Genomic DNA, 26,561 nt, shown 5'->3' on the forward strand with positions numbered 1-26,561 from the left:
CGGGGCCCCTGGGACGGCGCGGCGGCTCCGGGCGTCCCCGCGGGGCCCAGCGATGGGCTTGGGGTGTGGCGCAGCCCGGGACTGTGTTCCTGGGCGACGGGGAGCGGGCCCGGCTGCCCTTCTCCTGCCAGACTCCGCGCTCGTCCTTCTCGGTGGCGGATTCGCGGTTGCAGAGGGGGTTCCGGGAATGATCCGGCGCAGGGGAGGCTCCGGCCCGGGGCTGAGCGCAGCTCGGCGGGCCGCCCGGCACCGAGCACGCGGTCCTCACGCGGCTCCCGCGTCCTCTCACCCGCGCTGACCCGCCGATGCCAGGCTCCCGCGACGCGGCCTCTGTGCCCCGTCTCCCCTCCCTGGAGCCGTTCCCGCCACCCCGGAGTGGCTGCGCGGCTCTTCGTTCACCTTCCCCACCGACGGTCTCCCTCTGATACTCCGCTGGCCGGTCCTGCCCCGGGCGGGCGTCCTCGAGTTCACTGCTGATCTCGGGCGCCCCGCCCGCCGGGCTCTCGTCCTGCCCCTGGGCTCTGGAGCCGGCCCGCGCGTTGTGCGGCGTCCTCTGGAAACCGGGCCCGCCAGCCTGCTTCCCTGCGGGCTCGCCGTGGCTGTGGTGGAGGGAAGGGAAGCACCTCCCGTGCCCGCCTCGCGTCCACCACGCCGTCACCCGAGTGTCCCCCGGCGTCCGGGCTCCGTGGGCGAGACAGTGTCCACTTCCTGGCGGGCGGCTCAGGGCACAGGGTAACTGGGCAGAGCACGGTCAGGCTCTCGGCCTCTGCAGACGCGGGAGCGAGCCCTAAGCCATCTTACGGGAGGGAAACGCTCACCTGCTTCAGGATCCCGAGGGCCGCAGCCGCGATTCTCCTGCAGCGCTTGCCGAGGCTCCGTACACTGCCCGTTTCTGCTACAGCCACTTCAGGCACCCGCTGGGAGGCGGGCCCCGCCGCAGGGCAGCTGGCACGTGTTGCAGGGGCTCACACACAGCCGGAGGCGGGGCAGGTGTCCAGGGGAAGCCGAGCGTCCGGGGTGCTGCCCGCAGCCTTCGGGACCCTCAGTCGCGCCTCGGGCGGACGTCTCGCGGGCCTGGACCGCTGGGCACTTAGAAATCTCGCTGTGCTGGCAGGCTTGTGGGCTTCCACGGCCCTTGTTGCTCATCCCACCGGCACTCACGTGTCTTGCCCTGGTAGCTCAAGTAGTGGCTAATTCCTGTTTACCAGGCCTGAGGAGCATATTGCCATAAATGGGTTGGATTAGTGTGATTTCTTGAGGAATAGCAGGAAGATCAGTATCCCTGCCAACTAGATTTTAACAGAGGACCGGAGAGTTGATCTAATCCTGGATAAGACCGAGTCGATTGCGGTCCCTGTCGGTGAAATCACACTGCTTCCTGTGGTCTCTACCCAGGATCCAGCCCACAGCCTGGCTTTGTAAACACAGCTGTATTGGCTCACAGAGAGGCCATTTCTGTAGCTGTGGCCTGTGGCTGCTTTCGGCACAGTTGAGTAGCTGTGACAGAGATTGTCTGAGTAACATTTATACTATTCAGTATTTGTCTTTACAAAGAAAAGTTTGTTTATCCCTGGTCTGTACTAGTAAGAATAAAGGGGGAAGAAATCACCGAATCAGTAACTACATGTTAGGTAGTAGTGGTCTTGTTAATTTGCTCCGGTAAAGAGGTTATGTATGAAATAGCAGTTTTATTGGAGTTACTACCTGATTAAATTATGATAACCCATTGCTTGTTTTTATATGTTTTTGACAGGACGCATACTTAAGTTGAGCAAGATTGTGGTAGAAATCTCCTCTATGTTTTAGGGATTTTACCTGGCTCTTTCTGCCATAATGGTCCTCGTTCCATCAGTAGGGGGACCAGCAGTGATTTGCCAACAGTTGCTTTTACATCTGTTCCATTTCAGATCCTGGATGGAAGGACGTGTCTCTCGTGTATGGTTGTCAGTGGTGTCCTGGTGGACCACAGCGGCATTAGAGTCACGTGAGAGCCAGTGCTCAGTATTCCCTCAAAAGTTGATTAATTACCTTTCTTGAATACACACTCAGCCTGGAAAATGGCCGTGGGTCTCTTTGAAGGTTAGAAAGAAAACTCAGTATAAAATTTTGGCATTGTAGTTGGTGACTGACTTAGGTCTTGGAATTGGGTGAGAGATGGCGATTCGCTGGAAGTTAGATCTCTGAACGCCAGCTACTGGGTTTTTTAAAAATCAGTTTAATAAGCCTTTATCGGCCCATTCTGTTAGATCCCTAGTGACAGGCACTGCCGGAGGTTTTTCTGGGTCAGACTTTTGGCTGCTCTGGCTCTGCTGCCGGTGAGGGCACCACGTCCTGCGTCTGGTTAAGTGGTGCTGGTCGGCCTCTCCCCTCCAGAACCTGTCATGCCCGTGAAGCTCGTTGAATCTTACTGGCTTGTCCCGCCACTCTCCCTGTCCTCCAGGTGCCCTGCAGAGCCTTTGGGGTGGGGTTTCTGAAAGCCTTGGTGAAGGAGCATTCTCTGGGCCCTACCGGGGGGTATACAATAAATCCCAAGATTTTAGTTTCTTTTTAAAGAGTCACATTTTGTCAGTGGTAACAAATTATGTCACTTATTCATTGAAGTAATGTTGATCATTTTTTGAGAAAACATCTGTCAAAAACGCAAGTCTCAATAACCAAAGCTTGTCATTTTTCAAATAGAAGTAGTGCACCATGAAAGAAGGCGCTCCTTTGGCGCACACAGAACAGCCGTGCAGGTGCTTTTCCATGAGACAGACGTGCCTTGTGATGCAGAAGGGCTTCGTAGGTGCTCCTCATTTTGTCACACAGAGGATTAAAAGACGTAGGCTCAGTGGTCAGGATCCAGTAATATTAATAATTTTACTGCATCAAGGATATTCCAAAATCAACGTGCCTTCACTTGGAGTGCCTTGAAGTACAGGATACAGTCATTGAGGGTATAGTTGGTGCTACTGTCTCTCCAGTAAGGTGTCAACAGTTTTATCATCTGTGCGACGCCAGCAGGGAGTAAAAGACAGATAGCATCCTGGCGTCATCGTGTGAGTAGTTTTGACCTTAGTGATCCCTTGACGAGTGTTTTAGTTACCTCTGGGGTTCTGTGGACCACCCTTTGAGAGTCACTGGTGTAGAGAACCAGCTGGCAGTTTCTGTAAAGGCTTCCTTTTCAGTATTCTAGGCTTTGTGGGCTAAGTGGTCTCTGAGCTATTTAGCTTCGCTGTTGTATCAAGAGGAGTGAGAGAGATGAATGAACAGGCACGGCTGTGCTCCGGTGAAACTCAACAGGTCACAGGCCGGATCTGGCCTGCAGGCCGTGGTTTACCCGTTAGGTCCAGGTTTCAGGCAATCACCATAGCAAACTGATAATAGCTAATATTGAATCTAGAATCTCTGGTCTTTACATCCACGCAAATTTTGGCCTGATTCTTCCTGTTCTGACTCTCATTGGATCCATCCCTGTACATATTTCCTATGATTCTGCCAAAATAAATGAAGAAAATCTTGCAGTTGTATTTTCTCCTTGGTTAGATTTTTAGCTCCTCTGGGATCTGGGGATTGAAAGCCGCGCTGGGTCGGGAAGTAGTGAAATGGTGGGCGAGGTTGTCGAGAAGAAAGGTCAGCTTAACTGAGAAGGGACCTCAGGAAGGTGGTCCTGATCTCTCCAGATAAGGGGGCAGGGGAGCTTGGTGGGCCCTGGGGGCTCCGCTGGATGTCTCCAGACTCTCGCTCCCGGAAGACACAGCTGTCCGGTTCTGCAGTGGGGGGCCTGGTCCGCCAGAGCGCCCATTGCCCTGGCGCCGAGGTGGTTACTGCCTTCAGGTTGGAGCAGATCAGAGAATCGGTTCCAGGTTCCTGTCTTGATGGTTTTTTCCCCTAGGGTCGTATTTGTGTCTGTCTGGTATGAGCTTAGAAAAATAGAACCTCTTTTAAGTATTCCAAGAATGAAGAGTTTAATACTAGGTTTAGAACTTGTATGAATTTGGGGAGGGCTGGCGGAGTGAAGGGTAAGCGTTGCTGCTGAGGGACTGGGGATTGGTAGGTTCACAGTCCCCTGAAGTACAAAGCTGGTGGCTCATCAGGAAACCGTTACAGATTCTTTGGAGATTCCTGCCAGTTGTCTACGGAGACGTCAACCTAGGGAGTGCGCCTGGAAACCCCTTGTGAACCTTATTGCCCTCCTGTCTGGTCACAGCCCCCCTGGAGCGATAGACTCTTCGGCACTCCTTTACGCAGGTAACTTTTTGTTGCCAAACTTGACACCAGAGCTTCCTGGGAGGGGGATTCTGGATGGTGTCGTGCTCGGCTGCTGTCACACAGAGGAAACCCTCGAAGGGGAGTCACCCCGCCAGCTCCTCTCCCAGCTCCTCTCCCAGCTCCTCTCCCAGCCGCCCCCACCCGGCCGGTTGTGCGTCTGCCAGCAGCAGCGTTGAGAGGCCACCTGCCTGGGAGGAACGTTGGCGAGATGTAAGTGGGAGTATTAATTATGTCTGTAATGTCAGAGAGGTCCCACAGATCAGCGAGAAAAGGGCCAACAATCCATGAGAAAAATGGGCAGAGGATGTGAATCGACAGATCCGAGAAGACAGAGAGACAGCCAGGATGCGAATAGCTGCTTTGTCTACTTGGGGTTAAGGAAATGCAAAATTAAAAGTGGGTACCTTTCCCCCATGTAACTGGGAAAAGTGAAGTCAGTAGTATAGATCATTTTGAGAGTTGAGGGCAAGGGCTTTCTCACAGCCCGTGCAGACGGAACGTGCGTGCAGGACACGCGTGTGTGGTTTGTGTGTGTCGGGAAGCCTGCCTGCCGGGCTGCTCGTAGCCGTGTGTCCAGGAGCAGTTGCTGTGGTTCTGCCTGGGGACGGGAACACTGGCGTAGGGTGTCGTTTCCAGTCTCTTATTCTGTCATCTCAGAAGAGTTTTAAAAAACCCACGATAAACTACTCGGTTACTAGGCCCAAATCTAATGCAGTCGCTGATGGGGGAGAGGCCACTCTGGTGTGTGTTCAGGGCGGGTCTCCTAGTTACTAGGAGCACTGGGTGTGACAGCTTTGCTCGCACACACTGGCTCATGGATGTGGGGGAACCAGAGCTGCTCTGTTTCAGGTTCCGTGTGATGGGATGACGTTCCCAGCTGGTGACAGATACACCTTGCTTCCTTGAGGTTTAAGTTCAAGGCCTTTTTAAGGTTTTAAATTAATATATGGAAAGATAGGGTTATGTAAGTTTCTCTTTTGGGGGAGGGCAGCCTTTATTGATAAATTTCTTAGATTTCCATGGTAGCACCGCTGGATGAGAAACACCTTTAACTAAATTGTGAGATACTGTAACCCTTTTTTATGTCTTCTCCCCACACAACACACACATGGCTCCTAATCCCCCAAAGGAAGCCAGCCAGTGATGCTGTTAAAAAAACTATGTAAAATAATCAGCTATTACTTACTGCTGAATTGCTAGGGTTAATTCCCCCTGAGGTCAGAGCCGTTTGGGGCCTTCGAGTCCTGCAAACTAAAGCTGAATGATGTGGTTGATGGTAATCTGGAGCATCTTCTAATGGGAGCCTCCAACAGTGTGACACAGTATGTACTTTTGGTCAGACTAATAATACAGTCCCTCGATGTCATGGGGATTGGTTCCAGAACCTCCCCCGAATACCAAAACCCGCCGAAGCTCAAGTCAACTTGTATAGAGTGGTGTGGTGTTTGCATATAGCCTCCTGTACGCTTCAGATCATCTCTAGATTACCTGTAATACCTAACACAATGCAGATGCTGTGTAAATAGTTGCCAGCCCTCAGGCAAATTCAAATTTTGCTCTCTGGAACTTTCTGGGATACTTTCAACTTGTGGTTGGTTGAATCTGTGGATGTGGAATCCAGGGATAAGGAGGGCTGACCATAAAGCCACAAGAAGCCCTGGCCCAGCACAGCATGGTTCTTGATCATTCTTTGTGTTATAAGCTCTTTTTTTTTTTTTTTTTTTGGCTGTGTTGGGTCTTTGTTGCTGCGTGTGGGCTTTCTCTAGTTGCTGCACGTGGGCTTTCTCTAGTTGCGGCGAGCGGGGACTACTCTTCCTTGTGGTGCGCGGGCTTCTCATTGTGGTGGCTTCTCTTGTTGCGGAGCATAGACTCTAGGCGCACGGGCTTCAGTCGTTGTGGCACTCAGGCTCAGTAGTTGTGGCACGCAGGCTCAGTAGTTGTGGCGTACGGGCATAGTTGCTCCGCGGCAGGTGGGATCTTCCCAGACCAGGGATCGAACCCGTGTCCCCTGCACTGGCAGGCGGATTCTTAGCCACTGCGCCACCAGGGAAGCCCCATAAGCTCCCCTTTCTTTGTTTTTACTGCCGAAGTGTTCACCTTGTGGGTCAGCAAGTACCCTGTGCTGATGTCACGGGTACTTATCCTGGGTGTTGGGGATGACCGTGTGTTTACAGAGCCAGGAGTGTCTGAACGTCCTTGTGCCTGAGCTGTCCTCTCCTTCCTGCCTCGTCCTCGCACAGCACTGACCCTGAAACAGAAACGGCACTCCCCTCGGTGCACTGGGCAGCACACAGGAGCAGGGCACCTCGGAAGGAAGGTGCTTTCCGCCCGTGCACGCCACGCGATGTGGGCGCACGGTTGCACTCCTACAGGGTTCTCATTACTTAGCGCCCTGTGTCCGCCGAAACCTCTCATGCAGACATGCCCCAGTGTTCTGACCAGGATCCTTACAACAGTCCTTTAAAAATCTAAATTCACTGTATGTCGTTCTTTCTAGACAAAATGCTTCAGTGACTTTACATTGTACTTAAAATACATTTGGTTACTTTTAAAAAAAATGTTACTGAAGTATAGTTGATTTACAATGTTGTGTTCTGTGTAATTTTGAAAAAATTAATGCTGTATTTAATTTATAAAGTCATACCATTGAATCTACCAAAGAAGATTCTTCAAGCCTAGTCGCTGAACTTCAAGAAAAGCTCCAGAAAGAAAAAGCTAAGTTTCTAGAACAACTTGAAGAGCAGGAGAAAAGAAAAAACGAGGAAATGCAGAATGTGCGAACATCTTTGATTGCTGAACAACAGGTATGTAGGTCTCCCACCTTGCTGCATTCATTCTAGGTCTAGAGGAGATGAACATACATGAACAAGTACAATTTCTTTGTGTAGCTGAGGTTTCTTATATCTTAAATGTGATTTTCCCACATTGATCCTGATGGTATTTATTATTAAATATCTTCTTCGTGATAGAAGCATTTTCTTTTTAATGGTCATTATGTCACATAGGTGCTTCAGAATGAAGCAGTGCTAGATTAGGAGTTAGGAAATGTGAATTCTGTTCCTGGTTCCTTAGCTACCTATGTGATCTCGTAAACATCGTTTAACGTCTTCACATCAGTTTGGTTTTTTTGCAAGTGAAAGTGTTTGTATCACTGCATAGATGATATTTGAATTTTTTTTCTAAGCTGTAAAATTTTATTCTAAATTACATGCTGACAATTCTTATCCCTGTGGTAGGCTGGCGGTAGGTTAGGGTGGAGCACTGTTGGGCTTTGGTGATTCCCGTATTACTGTGGGTCAGTGGTGAGAGCTGGTGCTTGTGAGGTTGGCAGCGGCCAGTCCGCTGAGGGTCACGATGCCCTGTGAGGGAGCATTACATCAGCCAAGGTGCTGGGTGGCAGTGGGAGAGGAAATAAAGGGGCGACGCGGCTGGATTTCTACGTAATCAGGATTGCTGGCTGGGGCGCGGGGCAGAGTGAGGGCTGCCAGGCCAGGCCGGTGTGAGAGCAGGTGTAAGTCAGGCCAGGGGTAACACGACATCCTTTTTTATCCCGAGGAATACGTTTCTGAGACTGGTAGGCATGTTACAGTTGATGTGCACATTTAATGTGGTGTGGTGCAGTTTTCCTTTTCTTACTGTCTTTTTAGAGTTTAAAAAAAATGTCAACCAGAGAACAGAAAGAAAATGTAGAAGTATAGTTCCAAACACTTAGGAACTTTAAATGTTAAGGCCTGGGGAAAGACAGAGGAGCCTGGAAAAGGGGGAATGAGAAAGAGGAACCAGAAACAAAGCAGTGTGTGCTTCATGGAAACCAAGGGAATGGGCTGTCCAGGGCCGGGGGGTGGCCACCAGGTTTAAGTGAGAACTGTCAGTGAAGAGGCCATTCAGGTCTCTGTTTTTAGAAGTCTGAAGTTGCGCATGCTTTCATGTTTCCTCCTCCGTGAGCTAGGTCTTTCTCTCCCGCTCTCTTGCTGCCTGTCTCTGTGCTCCTGTGAGCCTGTGCAACTGCAGACGTCCAGCATTGAGGGGGGTGAAATAAGACGGAAACCAGTGCATAAAGCAGCCAGCCATCTGATCCAAATGTAGTTCTTCTTTCAGTAGTTGTCAGGCGAGAGGGGAGGTGACTCCTGAGGTACCTGCCAATTTTAAGTGGTGTTTGGATGTTAAGTGGTAGTTGCCTGAGTTGATTTGTAACTAGCTTTATAAGGGCTGCTTGGGCCTAGTTGGCTCTTACCTTAACTAGTCTTGTTTCTAATATGTGTATTATAAATTGTGTTAACTTTTCTGAAAATCCATTTGATATTGCAGAAACAGCCAGAGGTTATGAAAACCAAGTAACTAATGTACTATCATAAATATTTGTTAATTTTCTACCATAAATGTTACAGAACAATGGCTTAATACAAAGGCATATCATAAATATTCTTTTTCAGGGGATCTTCCTGTCTGCTTTCTGGCTAGAAATGAGTTTAACTCAATATTTAACAAATTCACTAATTTTGGCCCAAGAATGCCACCTTCTTGTTAAATGTCTCTGTTTCTAGCATCATTGGCATTAATGATTGATTGGAGGATCTTTGACTCTTAATTTTGGAAATTGGCTCGCGGGATCTCTGCAGGCAGTTGGTATGTATGAGATCCGCAGTGAGAAGGCTTTCCTAGAAGTCGAGGAGTCGCAGGTCCAGCCATTATAAACCAGCAGATATCCAGATGGGAGGAGGAGGTGGGATACAGTCATGTCCAAAATGTGACTGTGGAGTCGAGATTTAGCTAAGGACAGAAGGAAGATTCCAGAGGCAGGGAGATCACTAAAAGAAACAGTTAAGTATATAACAGCACTGGTTAAAGTGTTGCCTATTTTATTTCTTTCCCCCAAATTTAAGAAATATTTACTAATGCTTTTCCTCTGACAATAAGTATGTGAAAATAGCATTCATTTTCAAGATATTAAATTGGAACACATCTTAATACAGAACTAGGAAAATACAATCGAATGTGGTTACCACAGCGTGGCATTTTTATTTCAAAATAAACATCACTTGTGAATTACGCTTTTTCTTCTCCCCATAGAGACGCACCATGCAAAAATAGACGTATTTTCTTTAGCTCTAGCTGCCCTGTGCATGCAGATAATTTAAGTAGTTATCGTTCTGTTGTTCCAGACCAATTTTAATACTGTTTTAACGAGAGAGAAAATGAGAAAAGAGAACATAATCAGTGATCTCAGTGACAAGCTGAAAAGCACGATGCAGCAGCAAGAGCGGGACAAAGGTCAGTGACGCTTCCTGATGCGACATTGTTAGTTCCGTGTCACACGCAACGATTGTAACGCTCACGTCCGCCCGGGGCTGCAGATTTGATCGAGTCCCTGTCCGAGGACCGCGCGCGCTTGCTGGAGGAGAAGAAGAGGCTGGAGGAGGAGGTCAGCCGGCTGCGGGGCGGCGGGCCTGTCCCCTCCCCGGGGGTGGCCGCCGCCCCCGAGCTGTATGGGGCCTGTGCGCCCGAGCCCCCGGCGGAGGCCCCGGATGCCCTCGGCGAAGGCAGGCTGGACTCAGCGCTGGAGACCAGCATGATGTCTGTCCGGTGAGTGCCCCGTCCTGCTCGCCGGGGGCCGCGGCCCGTGGACCTGAGAGCTGCGCGTGTGAATTCTCCGTGCCACGGCCCGTGTTAGCGCCACTGATGGTGTGCGGGAATCCTCTTTGGCACGCTTTCATACCGTGCCCAGGTGCCACCGCAGCGTGCAGGCGGCCGGCGGGGACCCTGCAGGGGCGTCCAGGCCTTGAGGCCATGGCGTCAGGGGCGCAGGGCTTCCTTAGGGTCGCTGGTGCGTTCAGCGTGCTGAGGCCGTGCTGGGGCGAGGGAGTTGTCACTTCTGCGTGGAAACTGAAGTAAAATCAGATAAAAGTCAAACTCCGGAAGCAGAGAGCAGGAAAGCGGCTGCCAGGGGCTCGGGTGGAGCGTGGGCCGTGTTCTCACCGAAGAGGCGGGTAAATGACGTGAGGAGATGGGTGTGTTAGGTAACTTGGTGGAGGGACCCCTCCCGCAGCGCGCACGTGTGTCAGACCATCGCACTGCGCACTCGGATATATTACGGTTTTACTTGTCAGTTATGGTTCAGCGTAAAAAAGTGAAAGAAAAGCCCGCACGCTCTTTCTTGTTTTCTTTTCTGGTTAGTTTCTGACTACCTCAGTGTGATGGGCAAGTTCACACATGACAGTGACTAGCGCTTTGTAGGCATGTAGGAATACTTTTGTAGTCTTTATATAGATTTGGTTTGTTCTTTATGAACTGAAGCTTTGAGTTTTACAGCTCACTCAAGGACTTATGGCATTTTGTTTGTTTTTAGTTTTAATGGTGAAGCCTCCCAAGAATGACCGTTTTGTCTGTAACACGGATAAGAAGAATGGTCCCTGGGAGAAAGCTTGAAATTTCAAAGACATTATCCCTAGAAAAATGCATGCACAAAGTTTTGCTCATAATTTCAAAAGGTTTATCAGTCTAGGTTCAGGATCTGTGGTATAAATTTTATACCATCCTACACCATCAAAATGTGTCCTAATTTAAACAGGCTGCTTCTGAAAATTTAGTACAAACCCTTGAATCTGTGAAGTGCTCTGTATTAACAGTTACATTTCCAAAACCTTATTAGAGACTGTGAAGTCCAGAATTTTAAGACTTAAACTAAAATAAGCCATTCTCTCTTAGAGAAAACGTCCACATGCTCTCTGAAGAAAGGCAGAGGATAATGCTGTTGGAACGAGTAAGTGCATCGTTTTCTTGAAACACAGGGTTTAATAAATACGTTCACTCTGGGATGCAGTGAAGTAAACCTTACGCTGAAAGCAGACTTTATTTGTGTTTATAGATTAGGTTTTTTTTTTCTTTTCTTTTCTTTTTTTTTAATTTATTTTTTTGTCTGCACCGCGTGGCTTGTAGGATCTTAGTTCCCTGACCAGGGCTCAAACCCGGGCCCTGGCAGTGAAAGTGTTGAGCCCTAACCACTGGACCGCCAGGGACTTCCCCAAATAAGACCTTTTTTAATGGTTATTTTTGTGGTTACTTTCGAGAAGTCCTGTCATCTCTGATCCAAGTGGCCAGGAACAGTTCAGGATTCAGCAATACAATAGAAGTGTGAATTTCACATATTAATTTCAAAAAACAAAATATTAACTGTTTTCCTAAATAGGGCACAAGTAGAATATGTGAATAATGAAGAAAAGTTAGGGTTTTTATAGTGATTAATTGAAGTGAAGAGAAAAAAATGGTAATAAGGGGTTTCTTCTCAGTTACAGACTTTACACATCTTTGTTCAGAGACCACTTTTCATTGCTTAGGCTTTGAAGATTTTTAACACTTTAGCTCCCTACAAGATAACTGATAAGGACTCAGAGTCAGAATTGTACAGATTTGTGCTCTTGCACGTGTGCTCTTGTTAGTGAAGGTTCATCAGCGTCTGCTGGCATGAGTATTATAACTGCAGATTCCTCCACTTGGGCCCGACCTCCTAACAGAGCCTCTGGGGATGGATCTCAGATAGTTACTGCATATTTACAAGGTCACAAGTGGTTCTAATGCATATTAAACTTTGAGAATCCTTGGCTTAAGGAAATAAACCTAAAACTGTTCTAATTCTCTTTTAAGCCAGTAAATAAGACAGTTGGAAAGGATTCCTAGAAAAGAAGTGTCCCCACAAACCTTTCATAGTAGAACCAGACTTGAGTACGCAGACTATATTTTCGAGCATAAACCAGAGGGTCTCTCTTTCCCACCCCTGCAGACACTACAGTTGAAAGAAGAAGAAAACAAGCGGTTGAATCAGAGACTGGTAAGGTCTTCTCGCCCAGTTGATCTTGACATTTAAACTGCTTGCATTGCATTGCATTATAAAGATCAGAAGGCTGTGTGGTGTGATTAGTTCTTTCCTGGCAGTTTTCGTTGAGCTGCGCTGGTCATTGAGGACAGTTGACTCTTAAGCCTGACCACATGCACTGCCTCAGTCTTACAACGTTAAAAGCAGCCAGCAAAATCCAGATTGTCTTTTCTGATTACTAAGAAGCTGTAATCTCTTAGGATTGCATGATTATATGTGTTTATAATGTCAGGTTAGGGCTCTTCGTCAAGTGAGCAGGTCATCAGAGCTCCTCCTCACGGGGCTCTTGTTGACGCGTCCGCCCGTAGGTGTGTGGAATCAGCACGTTCTGTCCGTCACGGGTGTTTTTTCTTTCTTTTTTTAACTCAAGGCGTTTGAACCTGACACCTTGCCTGAGACCCTGCGTGGCCCTCTCGATTGCCTTGGCTTTCCTCTAGCCTGTGAATCTAACCAAGTGCTCGATGAGTCAGTTTTACAGTCAGTCTTACCTGCTTTAATAAAGCAGCTGCTTCATTTTTCAAATTCTGATGATGACAGTTTATGAGCAAATAGGAACAGTTTAAGGCCTGTGTTCAGGACTTTTGAAAAATTTTAAGGTACTGATTAGAATTGAGTTTTTTAAAAAATAAAGTGTCTTGTAGGGAAACATCTGCTTTCTTTCCTTTGCCTTTCTTAACTTGAACAGCAAAAATTACATATTAATTCCATAGCTCTGCCAGACTGTCAGTCATGAATTTATCACCAAAACAATTTTTTGAAGGCTATTTGCTGTTTCCGTGAGTGAAGCAAACCCTCTTCAAGGAGGCTTGGAGGAGTTGCCTGCGGCCCCTGGGGCTGCTGCACAGAACAGACGTGCTCCACGTGTGCTCCGTGCAGCGTCCGGGGGGGACGGGCGCTGTGCTGGGCGAGGGGACGGGCGCTGTGCTGGGCGAGGGGACGGGCGCTGTGCTGGGCGAGGGTTTAGGCACTTTGTTCACAGGTGCGCTCCTGGCGCCCGGAACGGTAGGTGGCGCACAGCACACAGTAGCTGCTGGGGAAAGGCTTACGAGGGAAAGGGTCCGGCCCTTCAGAGCCGGAGTGCACCCGCTCCTCCGCGCCACTCACGCTTTCCTACCGATCGGCAGCTCTGTTCATCCGGTGCTTCCTCACGTCTAAGCCCTTGTTTGTAACAAATACGTGGAGAGCTTAAGCTTTTGTAAGAAAATCTAAACAGAGTTGAATACAGTCTGAAAAATGGATCGTTAAACTTGTTCTCACTGGCAGCATGTAGACTATTTGGATGATTTTGAAAACAGGTTAGAATACACTTTTAGGTCTTTCTAGTCATTATTTGTTGTTTTCTTTCTCTTTTGTTTTTAAACATTAATTGAGACCCTTCATAGTGTTCAAAGGGAAATGGAAGTAATTCTGAGCATCAGAATTAAACTTACGAACAAAGAGAAATCCATTTTATCTGTCCTTGATTTGTGTGGTTGTAATTGGGCCCACTCTGCTTGGGAGGGATACCTTGGGACCCGTGTCCCATGTAACATGTGACAGCGTGAGGAATGTGCTGAAGCCTGACTGAGGAGCGGAGAGTCCCGGCCGAGCCGAGGCAGCCACAGGCCAGTTAGCCTGTCCCGTCCCGTCCCGTCCCATCGTGTCCTGTCCCGTCCCGTCGCGTCCCGTCGTGTCCCGTCCCGTCGTGTCCCGTCCCGTCGTGTCCCGTCCCGTCGTGTCCCGTCCCGTCGTGTCCCGTCCCATTCGGTCGTGTCCCGTCCCATTCGGTCGTGTCCCGTCGTGTCCCGTCCCGTCGTGTCCCGTCCCGTCGTGTCCCGTTGTGTCCCGTCGTGTCCCCCTGCGATGCTCGTTAGGAGAGGAGGGGGAGCAGCCCCTTCCTTGCGTAATGCTTGCTCGGAAGAGTGGGTTTTAAATTCTCGAAAAACATCAGTCTCCTTCCCAGTGATATTTTTTAGGATTAAATATGTATTTATAAATAAAATGATTCTGTATTCAGTTTTTAATCCAGCCAAACCTGATTAAGAAATAACATAAGTAAAAGTGTAGGTAAATTTGTCCACTGAAAGTAATTGTTGAAGGAAAGGAATTACATTAATGGAGCAGAGAAGTTTGGACCCTGAAAACTGGGACACAGACGTGAATGTGTGTAACGTTGGAAGAGATGTTTGCAGTGTGGACCTAGTAAGTGCATCGAGAGAGAACATGTTACTTGTGTAAGCTTTGTGAACTGTTCTCTTTCTAGATGTCTCAGAGCATGTCCTCCGTATCCTCAAGGCATTCGGAAAAGATAGCTATTAGAGAGTAAGTATTTGATTTGTATTTTGTGCTTTTTTCTGTGAAAATAATGTAACGAACTGAGTAGTATTGAATTGTCAATGAAAAAATGTATTTCAATGGCTATAATCTTTCAACTTCAGGTTCAGTCAGCTGAGTGTTTTGTACTCATTCGTAGTTAACATTTTTTTTTTATTGAAAAGCAAGGTTTTTCTAAATTTTGGGAACGTTAGGATTGTATTCGAAGTCCTTCCTATCATACCTTTAATTATCACTTACACATACATTCCTGAAGCCTTTTGGACTCTACTTCCTTTTCAGCTGGTGCCATCTCTTTTAAATCTCATTTATCACCTTAGTCTTTTTCATTTTAGATTGGAGAATCTTGATATTTGAAGTTGGAGTGTTTCTTCATTTTTATTTCTCAGACTTCATTTTATTGATATGCTACAAATCCATAATACACTGTTAAAATTATCACTTGAATAATTTAATAGACAATATTCCAGGACCAAATTACCCCATAGTGATGTATTGGTTTTGGGCATGGGCTACTGGAAAGGAGGGTGTCTGATAAAGCATTGTTAGCAGCTCGTGAATACTGCTCATTTCTTCTCTACTTGTCAGGACTGACTTAAAAATAAATAAGACCCTCTGTTTTGTCTGTAATAGATCCATCGACCATATGTTCAGTTATCAGGCACTCCTGGTTACTGATCTTTAACTTCTCATTAGAGTTTTATCTTTTCTCAGTGATTTGAAAGGGCTGGGTGTATCAGTCTTTATCTACCAGCTATATGTCAAGTCAAATCAATATAAGGTCTTTCAAAGATTAGAGAGAGATGAGTTTTAAAAAAAAAAAAAAAAAAAACTGCCTCAGAGAGGCCCTATCTTCCTTTTTTAAGGTATTATCCTCCAAAACAGTGCCTATCACATCTTTTTAGGCAGGCAGTTAATTGTAGGATAAATAATTAGTGAATGACAGACTGTTATCTTTTTAAAGTTTCCCCAGTGATGTTAATGATTTATTAGGTATAGGACCCACTAAGTTATCTTAGATCTAGATTAACTTTGAACTGATATTCCAAACGACAGTTCTGAAGGACCCTGAAGAGACAGACACCAGCTGAGACACCCTAGGCGGTCACACCTACTCTTTCCTTCCTGCTCCCTCCTTCCTGGCTTCACCCCGAGTCAGTCATCGCTGTTGACTTGTTTAAGCCTAACTAAGTACATGCAGCTAGTTCAGTTGGGTTTTCTTTCAAATTGAGGAGACTACTTGGAGACTGGAGAAGTAGTGTAAGGTAGTTCTTTCTTTCCCACTGTGACTGTAAGTTTGCTCCCTCAATTTATGTTTATTATTGTAAAATGAAAGATTAGGATGAATACGTTCTTTCTATAGCTAGATGAACTATAATGGGTATTCTTTTTCTCCCCCTCACCCAAGCATTTTTTTGGGTTGTGTTCTTTTAAACAGTAGATTGTATTGGAAATTTTATTTTTAAAAATTTTGGGTCTTTGGCGGTTGCTCGCGATAGCCTTTGAGCGTCTGTGTATGTCCAGCATTCCCGTGGGGGCCTGGGTAGAGTAAAACAAAATCATGTAAATATGAAATTTCTTACTGCATTGTGTTTTTTTGTTTGTTTTTGTTTTAAATTTATTTATTTATTTATTTATTTATTTATTTATTTATTTATTTATTTTTGGCTGCATTGGGTCTTCGTTTCTGTGCGAGGGCTTTCTCTAGTTGCGGCGAGCGGGGGCCACTCTTCATCGTGGTGCGCAGGCCTCTCACTATCGCGGCCTCTCTTGTTGTGGAGCACAGGCTCCAGACGTGCAGGCTCAGTAGTTGTGGCTCATGGGCATAGTTGCTCCGCAGCATGTGGGATCTTCCCAGACCAGGGCTCGAACCCATGTCCCCTGCATTGGCAGGCGGATTCTCAACCACTGCGCCACCAGGGAAGCCCCCTATTGCATTGTTAATTGAATGTTTCGTTGAACATTGCAGAATCAAGGTGACTCCTTAGATCAATGAAATCATTCCTTTGTTCAGTTTTCAGGTGGGAGATCTGGTCCTCATCATCCTGGACGAACGCCATGACAATTACGTGCTCTTCACCGTGAGTCCCACCTTGTACTTCCTGCACTCGGAGTCGCTGCCTGCCCTGGACCTCAAACCAGGTGAGGGGGGTAAGTGTCACATCTGTAACCAAAACAGTAAACCTAGAGTGGAGAGAATATATTAAAGATTTTTCTCCCACGTTGTCTAATTATATCAGAATTAAATAGGTAAGCAGGAACTCTGCCTAATCAGGTTTTTGTTTGTTTGTTTGTTTTTCTAAAATCTTCATTATCCAGATTATTTTCCTGGATTCTGCTGATGCAGTTGGATCAAATATCTCATACTCTAGCAATAGCAGAATTACACTGTTAAAATTCTCATACCTATTTAAGCTTCAATATAACATGCTCATTTGTTTATAAGGGCATTACTTGTTTTGGCAAAAATAAATTCTTTTAAATTATAAGATGTCTTTTCTCTCCTATTTATCATCCTGTTTCTACCTTTTTCTTTCATTGAACTTGTCAGTAAATTTTTTTAAAAAGGCAATAAGCTTTGTTAAAGTATACTAAATTACAATTAGTATATTACTATCATCCATTACATTGATCTTTAAAGAACTCAAAAAGAACAGAATAGGTACCCTGGGATACTTAGGTTAAATAGAATTATTCAAAAACAAGACTGTGTGTCCATTTGGTTTGATGTTCCTGTTTGGAATGACTTGTGAACATGGTCATATGCCCGTTCTCTGAAGTAGGCCGCACACGATCACGCCACCATGGCTGTTGGCGGTGGGTTATGTAGAATGTGACCATGAAAAATGAGAAGCTTGCAGTTTAATTTACTGGTTTTGTACCTTGAAAACAATGAACTTGATTTTTTTTCTTGAATTTTTTGGTAGGTTTTTTGTTTTTCATTTATTTAGACTTACTTGAAAATGATTTTTAAATTTACCAAAAAAGTTGCATAAATAAGTACAGTATAAAAAAGCCCTATATCCCTTCACGCAGAGTCACCTGCTGTTAACATTCTGCCCCATTTGCATTACCTCTGCCTGTGCACGTCTAAATGTACTGATCCACGGCTGTACACAAGCACGCGCACGTTTGTTTCCACACAAAGTGACATCCTGCCCCTTTAACTACTTCACTCTGCATTTCCTAAGAACAGGAAGAGTTCAGTGTTTACATCTAGTAACCTCTCACTGTCTACCACACGCATTTGCATTTAAAGACTCTCACAAGTCCCACAGAAAAGAATTTATTTAACAGTCTTTACCACAGAACTCAAGCCCCCTCTTTTTTCCTCCTCCTCCATCCCTCCGTCCCTCCCTCCTTTCCTACATACATACATGCATACGTACGTACATGCATACATACAGAACAGGATGCCAGTTGGGGTAATGCTGCCTACCGACTCCTTGCCCTGGGGGTGTGTGGGTGACCAGGGCGTTGTTATGCCCGTGACGGGGACTCATCACTCCTTGGACATGAGTGTTAGATGATTCTTTTCAGAAATTGTGAATTATTTGTGAAGGGCTCTATTAGTCCTTAGAGTAGACTTGCCATATCCTGTGGTCCAGGAGTTTTTTTATCTTTGTATCACATGGTAGTATCTGTATGTTCATTTCAGATGGTTTATTCAGGATATCTTTTTTTTATATCATGCCAAGTAAGGTTTATGGAATAAAAATCAGTTTTAGCTTCTCAGAGGCTTTACCCTTAACAGAGAATTTATTGGTCGAATACTTTTGGAATCAACTCTTTTATGACAACTTCTCTTCTGATGAATTTTAAAAGAGAATGAGTATTTATCTCTTACACACTTTGCCGTGTGAGAACTAGCTTTTTCATCGTGTCTCCTTCCACATATTTTAATCTCCCCTCCACACAAGTACTGCCCTTTAGACTTTCTTTCATCCTTAATCCTTATTAGTATTTATCATGCACTGACTGTGTTTGCATTGTGGTGCCAAAAAAAAGAGAGAAGACAATGCTTTGCTTTGAACCTAGAATATAAATTTTGTCTGTGTAACTGTCTGCTTTCAGTAGCAGAAAAGGTCATGTGTTAGCACTTTCAGTAGGTGGCACTGTGGAGCTAATTTAGAATTCCTAGATTTATTTGTTCATGATTTGTACTCAGATTGTGTTTTTGTTTCTTGAACTTTGTCAGTTCTGTGGTTTGACTTACCATCTGCACTTAATGAGTAAGTGAAGCCAAAATTAGTGGTTGAAAAGTAAAATTCAGTTTTGTTTTATAAATTGTTATGCACTTCTGTGATTTCACTCTCGAGAATGTCATTAAACTGTTTTGACTCTGGCAGTTATGTTTTCATGAATTATTATAGTTGTACTTTCTAAAAGAATTTAATGGTTTGATTCCATAGCCTCAGGTGCATCTCGAAGACCATGGGTCCTTGGAAAAGTGATGGAGAAGGAGTACTGTCAGGCCAAAAAGGTAAGCCCATCGTGGGACGCGGACCTAGGAGTTGTAAGAAGATTCTCAGGATGCTTTATGCAGAGCAGTGCTCTTCTTGGCCTCTGATTCACTTGAATTAGGCCTGAATTTAATGAGTGTGAGTTTGCACCAGCAATTTTATGAATATTTATGTGATTTACCTTCCAGGAGTAGAGGTAGATGGCCAACAAGCTATCAACATATCCAGGAAAACTACAACAAGTTTCTGTTCTGAGTATTAAATTACTAGTGTTTTCATGTGCAAAGAAGGAACACAGCATAACTGGTGATTAATCTGTTTGTAGGTAGAGCTGATGTTTCCTTACTTTTTTAATGCTACCCCCACTGAAGAAAGATAGTGTGAGATATTGATGGCTCAGAATGCACCTGACTGATGTCGGCAGTGTCAGTGCTGTAGAGTCAGAGAGATCCAGTGAGCAGTCTTCCTAGCTCGTTTGTGGACCCCGTGCACCAAAACAGCAATAGAACTTGACCTGTGTGTTGTTGAGGTTTCTTTGATGTTTAAAATAATAACATATGGCTCACTTTGTACTGTATTATTTAGCAGTGATTACCGACCCTGCCGTCAGTATTAGTGGCTCGTCTGTTATATGCTCATCTGGTGAGGGGCGGATCTGTGTCCTTTGATAAAGACACCCCTCTCCCCACAATGATCGAGCATTGCACAGTGTGGTAGGATGGTACCTCTGTAATTTGGTTTAATCACCCTTTTCTTTCTGTCTTAGGCACAAAACAGATTTAAAGTTCCTTTGGGGACAAAGTTTTACAGAGTGAAAGCTGTGTCATGGAATAAGAAAGTATAATTTATGGAAGAAATTGAGGCATTCTGTGACGTTTTTCTGATCTGTCCCAACAGTGCTCATTCATCACTCCAAAAACAGGCCATCTTTTTATATACAAGTCAACACGACAGCATACTTCTTTAGTGTATATCATTTACTTTTTACCTGGCTACATTTTAGGAACAATAAATTCATCAAAACCCTTGGCTGAGTTAAAATGGTTTTGTTTTTGTTTTTCTACCCAAGTAACTCTAGAAATGCGGACCAAACTAGTTCACTTTCTCAAAGGGCACACGCCGTGCGTTGTGGTTTACGATCAGCCATATTCTTCGCCTGTTACATATACCTTAGCTTGAACTTAGATATTCAGTGTTAGTTGTTATTACCAGCACTTGTCCTTTTGTGAAATCAATATCAGAAAACTTGCACTCTTTAACACATTCTTTATAAAATGTATAAATTCTTCGAAACTATTTAAAGAGGAGTGTCATTGCATGCAGATAATCATAATTTTGAGTTTGCCTCTGTAGATTACTAAAACAAATTGTTTCATTTATTTTTTTAAATGCCCTTTGATGTTTCATTACAAAAAGGAACTCTTATTTGATTGACTGACTTTAAGATCAGCCATAATCAGCAATCTTCAAAAGCACTTTGAACAGATTGGTCGCCTGGGTTCTACAGGGAGGAGTGAGCTAGTGGGAGTTTCTCAAGCAGCACACAGACCTTCCCAACACTTTATTATTCTGTTTAGAATAATCTTATTGATGACGTCGTAATTCATGGTTCAGTTTCAGAAAAATCGTATTCATTGTACATTAACCATTTAGAGGTCATTTAAATATAACAAAATGTTGTATTGTAAAAGACATGTAGAATTTTAAAACAATAAAGATTTGAACCTGTAAATGTGTGTGCCTTTTAAAGAAGGATACAATTTTTAATATATTCGAGTGATTGCTGGGAAGTGTGAAAAACTTGTTCTGTATCATATCAAAAGAGAAACATGTTTATTACAAAAATGTTCTTTAACTATATGCTATGTAACAGGGTAAAACAGTGTTACGTAGAATAGAATTGTGTGAAGCCGATCTTTAGCTAAGTTGCCACAGAGCAGAGGTATTTAAATGAGTAGTTGAGCTGGTTGAGACTTGTTTCAGGTTTATTGCTAGAGAACAATAATAAAGTGATTCTTTTTTTCAGAAAATATTTAATTTCTTCATAAAAATAAGTTAAATATTTTTTTAAATATCTATGTCTAATAGTACAGAAAATGGAATAAACACCATAGTGTATAGAAAACTGAATTTGACAACATATTAATGAATAAATGAACAAATGATTTCACATGTTTCTATTCAATCCTTCCATTACATCTTCATGCGGAGAATATCAAAGCACTAAAGAACTTTATGTACAGAGTGGTCCTGCTAAGCCGGTGAGGTTGGTCTGAATGAATCTGCCGGGGGCCTGTTTGACTTGAGATTTCACGTGGTCATTGTGTTGTGGGGCTGTGGGCTGACGTGTGACATCTCAGGAGTGTCGCTCTTTAACGTTGGCTTCTGTTGCTTAGAGTTTTTCTTATATCCCATTTCATATCCATGCTATCAGTGGTCACATAAACCTTCACAAAGCAAACAAAAAGAAAATGCAGTTTTCTTAGTTAAAAAGAAGAAAAATGAAGCCTGGTTGAGTTCTTACCATTGGGTCGTTGAGGTGAGCCTTGGCATCAGAATGTCCACGCTTTAGTCCCAGGTCTAACTTTAATTTTGGCCAAGTTGCATAAACTCTGAGCCTCAGTTTTCTCATGTATAAAATGGTGTAATAATAAGACCTACCTCGTAGGGTTATTTTGAAAATTAAGTGATGAAAATTATAAAGGGCTTTGAACAATTTCAGATAAACAGGTTAAGTACTGAATAAACATTAGCTATTATAAAGATTTCTTTATCAGAATCTGTAAATTCACTATTCAAACTCGAGTAGAAATGTAGCTCTCTTTATTGTGAGAATGAAAGTTTAAGTCACATTTAACTGCAAGTAAACTTGAAGCGTACATGAATTACGTGGATAGTTTTACTTTTGCAAAAGTACCTGGATATCCTAAGAACAGAATGAGCAAAAATTATACAAACTTTCATTTTTATTTATTTAAAAAAATTATCATGGTATAAAACATGTATGTGCTTTCAAAAAAATTAATATGCCCTTAAACCCCTGTCCTATTTCCCAGTTTTGCCACGTGGAAGTAATTTTGCTTGTTTGGCCTTTTTTTTTTTTTTTTAATGTGCCAGACTATATGACTATACTGGTATTTCTCGATAAATCAATTTATATTTTCAGTTTACTTTCTCATATGATACGAAGATTTAGTTACTTCACAAGAACCTATTCTGCTTGTATCTTTCCTGCACTGTATATTACTTTCTGGTTGGTTCATTAGCATTTATATTATCATGACTTTTTTTTTAGTAGCCATCCTAAGTGGGTGTTTTATGTGCTTGTGGGGCATTTGTATATCTTTGTTGGAGAAATACCAGTTCAAGCACTTTGCCCATTTTTTTCAGTTGTCTTTCTGTTGTTGAGTCGTAAGAGTTTTTTTTATATATTCTGGATACTAGGCTCATATGATTTACAAATATTTTCTCCCATTCTGTAGGTCATCTTGTCAATTTCTTGATAATCTCCTTTGATGTGCAGAAGTTTATCATCTTGATAAAGTCCAATTTAATTTTTTTTTGCCTGTGCTTTTGATGTCATATCTAAGAGTTTTGTGGTATTAACTCATATTTAGATTGTTGATTCATTTTAAATTGACTTGTGTATTTGGTGTGAGGTAGGCGTCCAACTTCATTCTTCTGTATGTGGATATCCAGTAATCCCAGTACCACCTGAAGAAACTTTTTTTCCTCCAACTGAATTGTCATCGAAAATCATTTGACCATTGACGTATGGGCTTATTGCTGGACTCTCAGTTCTGATTCATTGGCGGGGGTGTGTGTGTGTGTGTGTGTGTGTGTGTGTCCTTATGTCAGTACTGCAGTCTTTACTATATTGAGTTTTATAGTAAACTTTGTAATAAGTTTTAAAATCTGGAATTATGAGTCCTCCAACTTTGATCCTCTTTGAAAATTGTTTGACTCTTTAGGGTACATTGAGTTTCCATATGATTTTTTTTTTGCCACGCCGTGAGGCATGCAGAATCCTAGTTCCCTGACCAGGGATCGAACCTGTACCCCTTGCAGTAGCAGCATGGAATCCTAACCACTGGACAACCAGGGAATTCCCTCCATATGAATTTTTGAATTTGTTTTTTCATTTTGGAAGAATGACTATTGGAATTTTGTTAAGGATTGCATCAGATCTGTAGGTTACTTTATGGCAGTACTGCCAATCTTTTTTTTAAAATTAATTAATTTATTTTTGGCTGTGTTGGGTCTTTGTTGCTGTACGCGGGCTTTCTCTAGTTGCGGCGAGCGGGGGCTACTCTTCGTTGCGGCACGCGGGCTTCTCATTGCGGTGGCTTCCTGTTGCGGAACACGGGCTCTAGGTGCTTGGGCTTCAGTAGTTGTGGCACGTGGGCTCCACAGTTGTGGCTCGCGGGCTCTGGAGCGCAGGCTCAGTAGTTGTGGCACGCGAGCTCAGTAGTTGCGGCACACGGGCTTAGTTGCTCCGCAGCATGTGGGATCTTCCCAGACCAGGGCTCAAACCCATGTCCCCTGCATTGGCAGGCGGATTCTTAACCACTGTGCCACCAGGGAAGTCCCTGTATTGACAATCTTAGTACTGTCTTTCAGTTCATAAATACATGATGTCTTTCCATTTATTTATATCCTCTTTATTTTAGAAACATTTTGTAGCCTTTGGTATACAGTCCTTTTTTAGTTAAATTTATTTTTAAGTATTTTATTCTTTTGGATTTTATAAGTGGAATTGCTTCTTTAATTATCAGATTATCTGCAAATAGAAATTGTTCTACTTCTTCCCTTCCAATTTGGATGCCTTCTATTTCTTTTTCTTGCCTGATTGCTCTGGCTAGAACTTCCAATACTGTGTTGAAAAGAAGCAGTGAAAATGAGAATCTTTGTGTTCCTATCTTAGAGGGAAAGCTTTCAGTCTCTCGCCATTGTGTATGCTACTCACTGTGGTGGGTTTTTCACGTATGGCTTTCATGTTGAGGAACTTCCCTTCAGTTTCTAGTTTGTTGAATGTTTTTAATGACGAAGCAGTGTTGAAGTTTGTCAAATGCTTATTCTGTATTCATTGAGATGGCCATGTGTTTTTCTTGTCCTTCCTTCTATTAATGTTATGTGTTACATTGATTTTCATATGTTGAGTCATGCTTGCGTTCTGGAATAGACCTCCCCACCCCACCCGGCGGTCATTTTGTGTAATCCTTTTAATCTGTTGAATTCAGTTCCTAGAATTTTGTTGAGGATTTTTGCATCTAAAGTGGAGGGACACATTCTCTGGATACTAATCCACCATCTTTTGTGACGTCACTATTGGATTGATCCTTTTAAAGACAAGAAAACAGGTTTGGAGTGATTAGTGACTTGGCCAATGTCTCAGAATTAGGAGCTCAGTGAGAATCACATCGATCACTCCTGACTTAGCATAATGTTCTTCCAGTTGAGGGAGAGAGAGGAAAACCCCAAAACCCTGGGTTTATGGCTCAATTTATTCCGATGGTTGGAGTAGCTTACACGAATTCCATTTCTTTCAGGCATTGGCCTGAGAGAACAAAAACACCGAAAGATATGTATTTGCTAGAAATTAAGACTATGCATTTATCATAAGTGCTCTAAAGTGGATCGTTTATATCCTCTTCCCTGCTTACTCAAAGTTGGGGGTCGAGAGGTCTTGTTTATTTTTAAAATGTCTTTGTGCATATATGTTTATCAAAGTACAACTCCCTTAAAAATGCTGTGGGTTTCCTATAAAACTGTTTGGAGTTCCCTAAATGTCCTTTAAAAGCTAAGTCGTGATTCACACAGACCTCTCTGGAATAGTGGAGTGCTCTGGGAAAAATCTCTTAAGATGCTTAAGAACTCCTTTGTCCAGCTGAGAGGATTTTCTAGGTGCTGACGTAACCCAAAGGGCATAGCAGTTACAGTCTTGATTTGATCATGATCCAGAAACCATTTCTTACTTTGAGAATCTTCAGCTCTGGAGAGAGTGGACCCAACCTTACAGGTCCTGCGTCTGCTATATTTTTGCTGAACTCTTCTTGTAAATGAAAAGTTTCTTCTCTGTTTCATGTCCCTCTTCCCATGCCTCATACAGAGCTGAAGGAAACCAGTGGACACTTTGAACATTTCTTAGAAAGCTTCTTAGCCAAAAACACACATTTGCTAGTTTTGCCAGTGGTTTTGCTGCTTAAAGACGTAAGTCACCATCTTTCCAGCTTCCAATAGCAGTTTTGCTTTTCCAACCTTCACGGACAGTTAGTTCCCTGTTCTCCCAGGCTCTCCCGGGCAGTGCCAGGTGTTTTGGGTTTTGGGAACCAGTTTCTGTGTCAAGTATATTGTAACTGCTCATTCAGTGAGCAGTGGCTTAAAGTATCGTTCATTTGCTTTACGTGGCTGCAGTCGTCTGTCGATTCACTTCAGGCTGGCTGACATCGCTCAGTTGGCTGGAACTGAGTTAGGGTCACCGGAGATGCCTCGGTTCCTTATGTGTCCTGTCAAAGTGCCCCGGTTTCTAAACAGTGGCTGCAGGGCTGCCTAAAAGAGGGGGCAACAAAGTCGGAGGCTTAGAAGTCAAATTATGTCACTTCTACCACAGTCTTTTGATCATACTGAGTGACTGAGCCAACTCCAAGTATAGGAGTAGCTATTGGCCTTTAATATTAGGTATAAATGTCCTTGAAGATTTTTTAAAGCATGTGATTTAATGATGCCTAAAGCCACAAAACTGAATACTGTTTTGTTTTTTAAGATTTTTTTGATGTGGACCATTTTTAAAGTCCTTATTGAATTTGTTACAGTATCGCTTCTCTTTTGTGTTTTGGTTTTTTGGCCATGAGGCATGTGGGATCTTACCAGGGATCGAACCCGCACCCCCTGCATTGGAAGGCAAAGTCTTAACCACTGGGTCGCCAGGGAAGTCCCCAATACTGTTTGCTTTAAAATCTAATTTTCATAAATTTACCCTTTTACTTAAACACTTACTAGTGATGACTGGGAAGCAGTTTAAAATGTTATTAATGTCCATTAATTGATGGCTTTTATGTTAGTCATACTCTTAGAATATAAACAAACCATCTTTGGCCGATTTTGAAAAACACTTTGTGTAATTTATAATCTTTAAGGGTAAGATGGAAATTCAAACAATTCCTAACACAGTGGTAATGAGACATACTGTCAGCTGTAAGCTATTTGGTTTACATACTTCTTAGGTGTCTCAGACGCCACTGATTGTTTCCTTCTCACCTTAAGATAGATGAGGCTTAGTAGCAGCGTCACTTCCAGTGTTAGCGGAAACGAGCCTCAAGCCTCCACGTGACAAAATGGACCATCAGTCCTCTGCATACCCTTGTAGTGAAAGCAGTACGTGTGTGTGTGTGTGTGTGTGTGTGTGTCACGTCAGGACACTTCTGTCCGGGGTCTGTGCCTCACTAAAATGCTGGGCCATCAAACCACTTGAACAGATGTTACCCTTTTCCTTCAGAGCAGGGCACTAGGCAGGAATCCTCCATCTTCGCTGTCACTAGAGTTTAATGGCAATTTAGGAAATGCCAGCACTTTCAGTGGCTTTCAGGGACTATTTTTACAAACGTTATGTGTCACTTCAGAAGGATCTCTCCAGTTTTGTGGACCCTAATAGCACAGATGCTTCT

General features: G+C 43.9%; 2 protein-coding genes across 21 annotated transcripts in view; both read left to right on the plus strand.

Moving 5' to 3' along the window:
- Positions 1–26,561, plus strand: part of RB1CC1 (RB1 inducible coiled-coil 1) — a 117,642-nt gene that overhangs the window by 40,480 nt on the left and 50,601 nt on the right. For 10 of the 20 annotated variants that reach the window (XM_082362983.1, XM_082362968.1, XM_082362978.1 and 7 more), the window contains 8 exons: positions 6,890–7,055; positions 9,414–9,522; positions 9,606–9,834; positions 10,957–11,011; positions 12,029–12,076; positions 14,364–14,422; positions 16,449–16,585; positions 18,847–18,917. In XM_082362983.1, coding sequence (XP_082219109.1) covers positions 6,890–7,055; positions 9,414–9,522; positions 9,606–9,834; positions 10,957–11,011; positions 12,029–12,076; positions 14,364–14,422; positions 16,449–16,585; positions 18,847–18,917 — 874 coding nt within the window. The other 10 variants (XM_082362972.1, XM_082362973.1, XM_082362974.1 and 7 more) reach the window with 10 other exon arrangements.
- Positions 14,429–26,561, plus strand: part of ST18 (ST18 C2H2C-type zinc finger transcription factor) — a 372,885-nt gene continuing 360,752 nt past the window's right edge. Inside the window, exon 1 of the mRNA XM_082362994.1 lies at positions 14,429–16,243. The gene's annotated coding sequence lies outside the window, so the exon portion shown is untranslated. The remainder of the gene's footprint in view (positions 16,244–26,561) is intronic.

Source organism: Balaenoptera borealis, assembly GCF_965194805.1.
Source record: "Balaenoptera borealis genome assembly, chromosome: 17".
In the NCBI taxonomy this organism is placed as follows: Eukaryota; Metazoa; Chordata; class Mammalia; order Artiodactyla; family Balaenopteridae; genus Balaenoptera; species Balaenoptera borealis.